The sequence below is a fragment of the Stegodyphus dumicola genome, chromosome 1 (assembly GCF_044657685.1).
Source record: "Stegodyphus dumicola isolate Sdum_Otavi_A_Nest chromosome 1, ASM4465768v1".
NCBI classification, from domain to species: domain Eukaryota; kingdom Metazoa; phylum Arthropoda; class Arachnida; order Araneae; family Eresidae; genus Stegodyphus; species Stegodyphus dumicola.
This window is the reverse complement of record NC_140768.1, coordinates 105,673,572-105,684,049: the sequence shown is the minus strand read 5'-3', so window position 1 is coordinate 105,684,049 and position 10,478 is coordinate 105,673,572. Positions and strand designations below refer to the sequence as shown.

Sequence of the window (10,478 nt, the reverse complement as noted above, 5' to 3'; positions counted from 1 at the left end):
CGCTTCTGCAGGCAGCACAGGTTCTTCTTGAAACTCGGGCATGGTTATTCTTCTTCGTTGGGCGCCACTATCAGGTTCAATGTTCCTTCTTACCTTCTTCGGGAACATGCAAGGACCTGACTCGGAACAGAGAGCTTACTAAAGCTATGTTCAATAATTGTGGGAAGTAGACAGGATACACAAGAAGGGTATACAAAACCCTTTATTTTTCTCTATTTACAATAACTTCCGTACTTCGGAATACACAGATCCACTACTTGGGTTCTAAACGTAAAAATATAAAAGATAAAACTAAACTCTAATTTAACTTTAAAATGATAAACGTGGAAGATTGGCCTTATATTAACAGGAAGCCGTATGTAGTACAGAGAACTGTGAACACTACAATACGTTTAAAAATTATCAAGAGGATTAAATCCTCTGGCCTGGAAGGCAACCAGCAACTGAGTAAAACTTCTAAGGTAAGCGGCCTGCTTCGACTCACTGCTTCCTCTCTCTCGCTTGGCAAAAAGCCACAACTTAAATACTTGGCGTTCGCCAGATAAACTTTGCATAAATACATTAACGCTTATAATTCTGGCCGGAAGTAGAAAATAAGAAGTGATAGTAAAGATTTAAAATAAAATAAACGTTAGTAAAACTTAAGATCCTTACACCCTTATATAGGTATTCGTAATGAACTTTGTTATAATCAATAGGTCTTAGACTTTTTGTTGTGAAGAACCGTATGACTAATCCTTTTGAAAAATGCCGCCGCCAATAACGTGCTACCCGGGACTGCCGCCCTCTAATTAGGCCACTGATTAAATGAAATAAAGGAGTAAACATTTGATTATGCTGGTATCAATTTAGAAAAAAAATTTTTGAAAGCATAGCCAATTATACCTAATAAAATATAATCCAAAATTTTATATTTCATATATCTTGGAAAAACCAATAACATCTTGTTTCCAAATGATCAACATGAAGTGATACTTTACTTAAAAGTCGTTGTTATTTATTTAGAATTGCCGGAAGTCATGCACTGGCCACATCACATGTTTTTAAATATAAAATTTAAATGTTAGTAAAATAGGGGCTAAATGCTGAGGAGAAGAAAGATGATAAAAAGTAATATATTCCTTCCCCTAATTATTAAAAAAAACCTTTACACGATTTTCTACGTATAATTTTAATTAAAAAGAAAGGATAATGCAACACTTTCAGAATAAAATAAGAAATTAATTTCAGAGCCAGAAAGTTTAAATAACTTATGAACATTTTATTATTATCAATTTTTATACAATGCTCCAAAACCGCTGGGAAACATTATTTTCGGAAATGTAAACATTTACATTAAATTTTACAATAAATTTGCAATAACAAAACAATGCTAAAAATTCTTTTGTAATACTACAACATCCACTTGTTACAACATTATTATAGGCTTTTAGAAATTGTAAACCTTAAACAGATAGCAGCTATTTTTGAGGTAACTTTTAATTATGATTTAACCTCATATATCAGTAATAAATATTGTTCTAACTTTATAATTGTTGCCAATCATGTTTAAAAAGAGTTCCTTACTATTGTAAATAACAGCTTAAACAACAAAACATTTTATTTGCATTGAAAAACTTTAAAGTACATGAAAGATTAAATGAAAAACATTTTTGATTGGAATGCATACTTGATTTGGTACATTGGATTCATTTCTTTATGCTGGAAACTTTGTTAATATCTGGTTAATAACAATGATAGGAAGCAAAATGAATGAATGGCTCATTAACTGTTATTTAACTGTTAAAAAAATTAACATCAATTTTTTTTTCAAAAATTCCTTAAACTGATAGTAATATACCTCTTTTATGGAAAAATAATATTCTTCAAGTTAAGCCCATTTTTTCCTGAATGATTTGTTGTATTATTCTAAATACAAATATTCTTAACAATAGTTATCAATAAAACTTGACCTTTAAAGAAAAAAAAATTAAACTATTGCAAATACTTGCAGATCATAAATAAACAGATATGAATAATCATAAAAGGAATAAGAGTTTTAAATCCACTGAAAATTAAAATATCAGATTTTATTAAATTAATTTAACATTAGAAAAACTGATGGCTCTTGCTCTAAAATATACTAAAATATTTAAATTAAAAAATTTTTTAAATGTAAAATTTCATTTTTAATGAAATGTTCTAATATATTTTAAATGTTAAAAAGGGAACCTTTGTTAAGCACTTTCCCATTAAATCAAAAATAAATTTCCCCTTAGTGTTGCCACCTAGTTAGATAAAAAATATAAGTGTTATGAAAGAAAAATCTGTGTAGTTTGTTTTGAAAAAAATGGAACTCTTATTCTATTACATTATTGCATATTCCTAAATCTATTAGCTCTAACTTTATGGATTATTTACCGAATAACCAAATTAAAAGTTTGATTAACTTGGATTTTTCTTGTGATATACCTTTTAAAAAATTTATCAGAAATCTCTGAACACCTATTTGCAATAAAAAATGAACAGTAATATATTACTGTTTCGCTTAATACTAAAAAATTAATTAAATTTAAGAAGTTAGCTAAAATTTTGAAAACTAAATAATTTAAATAACTTTTTTAATGTTTTTCAATACAATAAAAATATTTTTAAAGTTAAATTGAAAATTTCTTTACACATTATAGATTTTTATTATATATTTGGATTTGTTTCAATAAACGATTGTTATAAATTCAGTCTATTGAATCTGCAGTACAAATTTATTTTAGAATACGAAATATCGTCTGTTTTGAAACATGAACTACAATTTTTGCTGAAAGAAGAGTGAAAGATGGCAAATATTACAAGTTCAAATGCGATTTTCATGGTATGAATCATTCAAAGATGATATGACGTGAATGCTTTACCATCACACAGAAATAAATTCAGAAACTTCAAAATCTGGTATATCTGATATTATGATTTCAACATTGTGTACTCATTCATTGTATATTCATTTATTTATTGAATTTTTATTCTTAAATTCCATCAATAAAATCACAATTAAAAACATTTCTTTTTAAAGCACCGGAGGAATGCATACACCTTGTTAACGTCGCTGAAGACTTAACAAAATTGACTTTATTTAAGGAGTCTCAGAACATGCAACATTCAACAAATATAGTATTTAATTAAGTATGTATATTTATGTATATATATATAAGGCATGACTATTAAACAGCATCTATATACAGCACAAATTAACACAGATTGTCTAATTACTATAAAAATATTGGTCCCATTTTCGAAAGGATAGTCTTTATTTAGAAAAACGTGTACAACTGAACTCCAAATATCCAGATTAATCGCAAGCCACTACCAACTCGGAGTGAAGGTTTCACATCGCTAATTTTTTCCCTTCATTTTAATACAATAATAACTTATGAAATAATATTAATTGTAAAATATTATTAAAACCATAGATAAAATTCATTTCTAAGTGATTCACTTTATGCTGATAAGCAATCCATTTTTAAAATAGGAAGAATAAATGAATTAATTATCTTAGGTCTTATCCATTAGTGATAATGCGCAGTGCACGTAAATTGTTGAAAAGAAAGCAATAACAAAAAGAGAAGTAAATAAAATCTTCCAAACTCTTAAAAATTATCTGTTGTATATACAGCAGGAAACCTTTCAACCGGTAGCAAAGGGATTGTGCCGATTCCGGATAAGACATTTTTCCGTATAATTGAATACATATTTCTAGAGCTTACATACTCATATTTTGTGATGCCATTTGCATAAATTGCAGCAAGTGATGTCTATTCGTCGTATCTTTTTTTATTATCGGCCGGTGTTAAATAAATAATATCGAAAATCGTACAGAGTATATAAAATTAAAATACATAACTTGAGTTTATATTCCAGAAAAACAAAATTAAATAATATTTTTAAATTAACGTATCTACTATAACATGAAAATTAATGAATTTAGTATGATTAGATGCAACTTCGAATGTCTGCTGGCTTTTAAGATTGTGGCTATAGTTTTAAAAATTGGCTGTGTATACAATGAAGCTTTATAATATCATATATGGACACTGATAAACATTTTATTAGGTAATGTTCTCTATATCTTTCCAGGAAACAGACAAATATGGCGGCCTTCATTGTAAAATGCTTCTAAAAATCGTGGATCCTATTTTCAAAGTTCACACATGGACGCATGAAAAGGCATCAGTAATTCGTCTTCATTTTCCAGATAATTCCTTGATTCATTAGTTGGATAAAGCTTGATAAGTCTGCAGACTGTTAGCTTGATAAAACTTGATAAGTCTGCAGACTGTTAGCTTATTACATACTTTTCTAAATCATAGTCTAAATTCTAGATTTAAATCTAGACTTTCAGAAAAACCTTTATTTTGGTATTGCCGGTTAAGCGAATGCCAGTTAGAGAGATTTTTACAGTATTAGCTTTTTCTGTTACTTCAAGCACGGGAAAAAAATTAAAAAACATACATATAAATAAACAACCAGCTTAATTTATTTGGCCTGGAAAGAAGGGCAAGTGATGCGCAATTAAATTACAAGATATTTAGAATCCGGATAAGTGGAGTTCTAATACACCACGTTTTTCGTAAAGCTGTACGAGATTCGTCTGCTTATAACTTAAAAATTTGATTTCATTCACAAGACAATCACGGTACACTGAAGATAACTTAAAAGTACTAGTAATGAAAGCTAGTTTTTGTTCTGGTAATTATAACAACACAGTAACCTAAGCCAGTGATATGATGAAATGCAAACAAAGAAATTATAGTAAACTTAATGGAATTCCATCATCTGAAAAGTTTGAAAAGTTTTCCTTTGGAGTTTACAGGACGTTTTAGTAATTGTCCTTGTCGGCTCGGACGTCTTTCTTCTTGCTGTTCATAGTTCTTGAGCTTCTTCTTCATCTGTTCGTCCAGAAGAGCTTGCATATCGAGCTGGAAATTAAACAGAGATCTCATTTAAATTAAACTAATAATTGATAATCATTAAAGTATAACCAAAACTATAATTAATATTAAAAGAAAGAAAGAAATTCTGAAAGTATTCAAATTTTAAACGTCGCATGAGAGGATTTTTCAAGTCTTTTTATGCTCTCACTTAGCATCGCAGGTTGCCAGTCTGCTCTTGGACTCATTCCTGCTAACACATTTTTTTTTTTTTTTTTTTTTTTTTTTTTTGTCTTTTTAGTTTTATTATTAAACATATATTTGTTTCATCGCATTTACGTCATACAAAGTTCAACAGCAAAATCACAAAAATTTTTAAGAACAGCCTACCTTTAGAATTCAGAATATTAGGGATTGCCATACATTTTTTTAATATTATATAATGATTTTAATCAGTCCAACTAGTGTCATTTCAAAAAAATATTTAATATTTCTAATTAGATATTTTCTGATTTAAATTATTTTTTTAAATCAAAAATATAAATAAAGTAGAAAACATATTTTTCAAAACTGCGTTTATTGCTTTTTAATAACTTGGTTTGCTACCCAGTAACAGAAATATTCAATTTGAAAGTTAAGTATGTTACTCTTTATTAAATGATAACAAGATAGTGCGTGGATGTAAAAAATGTACTATTCTAGGCAGTGGTGACAAATTGCTCAAATAGCCGAATTTGAGGCTTAAAATTGAAAGATAAATATTTTACATTTTGCCATTTTGTCTGGAGTGCCGGAGATAAAAATATTTTATGTAGAGTAGTCCTGCCACTTCTCGCTTTTAAATCGTAGAATTTGTTTTACAAAAATTTCTTAAATTTGTACACTGCGCATAAAAAAAGAGAAAGAAAAAAAAAAGGGGGGGAAACATTTTTATATCTCCCGTTCTAATGGGCTGATTCATGAAATTCAAATTGCGTTTTTCAAGTCTCGAAAGCACGACTTAGGATATACAGTGGTGGCCAAAATTGTGGACACTTTTGGAAATTTTTATGTTTTTGAACTTTGTATGCTTATAGAAAACGTTACGTTTCACAAAATGCAAACTTGTATATGTCATTTTAAAGAGAATTTATTACAAAAAAAAAAAAAAAAAAAAAAAAAAAAAAAAAAAATCAATTATTTGCAATAAAAAAAAAAAAAAAAGTTAAACGACAATAGTTATCGATATACATTAGATAGTGATGATTGCAGTGAGTTATCAGTACTTAGTAGGGTACCCTTTATTTTTGATTACAGCCTCACATCGGCATTTCATTGAGCTGACAAGAGTTTTAAGCTCTTCTTTTGTTATTACATGATGCCAGGAAACAATTATGGCCTCAATTAGTTCCCTTGGCCATGACAACAATTTAATGCTCTTTCGATATTTTGGCCGTGTGGCAAGGAGCAGAATCCTGCTGAAAAATAAACGAAGTATTGTTGGAAAAGAGATCTCTGATGGAAGGTAGAAGTTTTGGTTCTAGAATAGTGTCAATGTATTTTCTAGCATTCAATATCCCATCGATGACATGAAGGCGACCAATACCATCTGCTGACATGCATGACCAAATCATAACACTAACTGGCTTCTTCACAGTTGCTTGAATGAAGTCAGGATGTAGCTCTTCTCCTATTCTACGTCTTACATATTTTCGCCCATCACTACCGAATAACGATATCTTAGTTTCATCACTCCATATAACTTGTGACCACTGATCATCTGTCCAATTAATGTGTTCCTTTGCCCACTATAGTCTTTTTTCTATCTTTTTTTCTATCTTGGAGACATAGTCCTTTTATTTTTCTGTCATCAATAGATGTGGTGCACCTTTTTCGGCCTTTTTCTTCTTTGTTTTTTATTGAATTTGTCTCCTGATATCGTAAACAAAACTTTCAGACTCCAGATGTAGTCACTGAACCACCCACCTGTCTTGCAATTTCAGCATAGGAAAGACCACTTTCTCGTAACACAATAATATTACATCTCTTTCTAGGTGTCCAATCTACTCTTTTATTTGATGACATTACTTCTTGACTAAATATTAAAAATTTTTACAAAAATTCCTACTTGTAATTGCAGTGTATAAGAAACAGGTCCTCCTTCTACAGAACAAAGCAAAACAATGAATTGTTTCAAGTGTAAACATGATGTCAGCTTCTACTGGTAGTTACTAACATTTGATTGGTTCTCAGAACAAGAACAGTGATTGGCCAGGAAAGCTAGACATTACAAACCACTTCCTAACTGTGTTTTTATTTATATTAAAGTACATATAACTTTTTTTTTGTATTGCAAATAATTGAATTTTGTGTTTTGTATTGAATTCAGTAATAAATTCTCTTTAAAATGATATATACAAGTTTGCATTTTGCGAAACGTAACATTTTTTAACAAACAAAGTTTAAAAACATAAAAATTTCCAAAAGTGTCCGCAATTTTGGCCGCCACTGTATATTAGATTTATATATAGGAACTGTTCTAATATAGGTATTTTGACACAAAATCGGACTTTTTCTGAAATAACATGCCAATTGTTTTTCCATATTTCGATCCTACGACTCAAATTATGCCTAAATATTAAATTTTGTAAAATTTAGTGAGAAATTAATGGAGAAATTAATAAAAAATTTAACTTGGAGGATTTTGTCAGTTTGAGCCAAAAATAATTCACTTGGCGAACTCTTAATTTATAGCAACCTATTTTCCTTTCCTTTTTTCACTGTAAACGAGCGGAGGAAGAGCCATCGTTCATTATTTCAAGTAATTTTTAACAAAGTGCGTAAACCACGATTGGCGTTATTGTCGCTTGTAACAAATATGCCAAATTTCAAAACGCGCATATATGTAAATTTAAGTATATCTTAGAAAATTTTGAATCAAAAACTCTAATTTTTTTGCAGGTGTACTTAGAAATACATCTACTTTATGATGATAATGGTAAAAATTTTATAAGTTATAATTCAAAATTTTTTTCGAAAAAGTTATAAAAATAAATCATAAAAATGGGTGAATTTTATTTGGAGTGAACCCAAATTTCGAGTTCTGGAACAAGGAATCAAGTAAATTTAATAAAAAAGAGATAATAATAAATATATATCAAATTCAATTAACACTGAGGAGTTAAAATTTTGAGGGCTAAATTTTTTAAAAACTATATTTTTGCGATTTTTTACAAAACTTGGAATTTGACATAATTTGAGTCGTAGAATCGAAATATGGAAGTAAAATTGGCATGTCATTTCAGAAAAAGTCCGATTTTGTGTCAAAATACCCATATTAGAACCATGCTATTATAGTATAAATCTAATACATAAGCTAAGTAGCGCTTTCGAGACATGAAAATCGCAGGTTGAATTTTGTCAGTGGGCCCAGTAGAACGAGAGATATAGAGCTGTCCCTTTTTTTCTTTCTTTCTTCCCCCCTTTTTTTTTCAGTGTACCAGGTATGAAATAAATCAAAAGCAAATTCGTAAGTCAAAACTCAGGCATAAAGGTATCCATGTTTGGGTTAAGGACTACGTGTATGAAAAATTCGGTGACTCTAGGTGCCGTCGGTTTTCCACAGTACTAGGAAAATGTATGCATGCATGCTGATTCTTCACTATTTAAGTAAAACAGAGCGATACTATTTGGTGCCAACCATTTGAAAAGTGATTCTACATAAAAGTGACAGGGGCAAAAGTGAGTTTTAAGAATAAAAAATATTGTAATCATTAAAAAAGTAATAAAGTCTTGAAAGTAGTTTCGGGTTATGAATAAAAATATGTAGTAAAGTCTTCGATATAAATTAAATAAGTTATCATAACGAGTTAGATCTGTAACATCGGTAAGTAATACCGTGCTTCCAAAAAGTCTTTACCTGGCCAACTGTTGGTCGTAGACATGAGCTTCCAGTTACAAAAAGTGTGTTAAAGGACGCAAAGATTCCTGTTTTCGTATTTTTAAACAACTTTGACTACGAATTAAAAGGAATTACACCGTTTTCGATCCAAGTGAACAAAATCTGTCATAAATAAGGTAAATTTAGCATTGGGGATTTTTTTGACAAACAGGTTTCAGGCTAAAAGCTGGTACATATATGTCCCAGCCGTAATTAATGGTGGGATACATATGTCCCACATGTAGCGATCGACTTACTATAAGCATACCTATTATTCTGGAAAACTTTATTATATGAAACAGGTTTACATTGTATGGTACAGAGTAAAAAGATTTCTTTGCATAACCCAACATTACACATTGGGAAACTCATAATTGTTCTTTTCTCTACAACGAGCACAGCGTCATCTTTATTTTCCAACTATTGAAAGATGATCCCTAACATTCAGGAGATTCTAAGTACTTTTTAAGTCTGCAGTAATTTTTAAACTTTTAGTGGGACATTTGATGTCCAATCAAAGTTTGAATTTAAATAATATGTATTTCGTATAAAATAAAAGCTAATATTTTATGCTTTTCTCCAGTCCTTATATAAAAGAAAAATTTTTTACATGTTATAAAAAATGAAACGCAAAATGTTTCTTATAAGAAAAAATGGCCGACATATTTAATTTCAAAATTTGTGATATTTGACGTCGTTTTGAATTTGTGTGGAGGAGTCAGTTAATAAATAAATTGGAATCATTCCAGTTTGAATTTTTTCCCCTCGTAAGTACCGTTCAATGAATTGTTTTGAAATTTACTAGTGTCTTTGCTTTATATTTTTGTTAGATTTGATATGCCGAAAGAATTTTCACAGAAGGAATTTATAAGTTTTGAAAGTCCAAATATACGTTATTAACATTCTCATAGAATTTTATTAGCTTAAAGTCATAATCTGGTAATTGTCCAAAAAATACCTAAAGGTGCAAATAATTTTCATTTTTTTATTTACGCAAATAAAATTATGAGTTGCCTATGTGGCAATACTGAAAACTATCATTGTTTTCGAGAATAAGATTTTACTAAGATTTTGTGAAAAAGATCTAAAAAAACAACTATGTATTGCTCAATATTTTTCATAATAGTCTGCATCGAAATGCTTGTCACTTAATCTCTTAACTTCAGCAACCTTTTCCTAAATAATATTTTATTTTTACATGCTTAAAAATGCAAACATTTCTCTTTTCGAATATGATACCCGAATTTAATATCAAATGTCTCGTAAATTTTTGTGGTGCGGGGGTTGAAGGCTTTGATTCTCAGCTGAGACAACGTAACAAGATCTGATAAAGATTTACTACCTTAACGGTGTTTGATTGAACTATGAAAAGTAGTACCATATCAAACACGAAATTTTTTTTTAAACTGATTTTTTTAGGGAAAATTTGGATTTTAAAAAGTAATCAAATATAAAAACTGTTGCCAAAAAAAGATAGTACGATAATATGCACATTTATAATTATTAAAATATTTGTGTGTTACTTTTAAATTAATTATTTGCATTTATTTTATGCTGTTACAATCTTTTCGTGCTTGATTCTTTTTATAACGAATTCAAAATTTTCTTTAATATAAGTATAGGTACTGGAGGAACGCCTGAAAAATTTGATTTTGTAC

The 10,478-nt window shown here is 29.3% G+C and overlaps 1 protein-coding gene across 1 annotated transcript in view; it reads right to left on the bottom strand.

Moving 5' to 3' along the window:
- Nucleotides 1-1,240: 1,240 nt before the first annotated feature.
- The window catches only part of LOC118193848 (bicaudal D-related protein homolog), a 287,866-nt gene continuing 278,628 nt past the window's right edge, over nt 1,241-10,478 (bottom strand). The window contains exon 11 of the mRNA XM_085818676.1: nt 1,241-4,949. Coding sequence (XP_085674802.1) covers nt 4,803-4,949 — 147 coding nt within the window. The 3' untranslated portion in view covers nt 1,241-4,802. The remainder of the gene's footprint in view (nt 4,950-10,478) is intronic.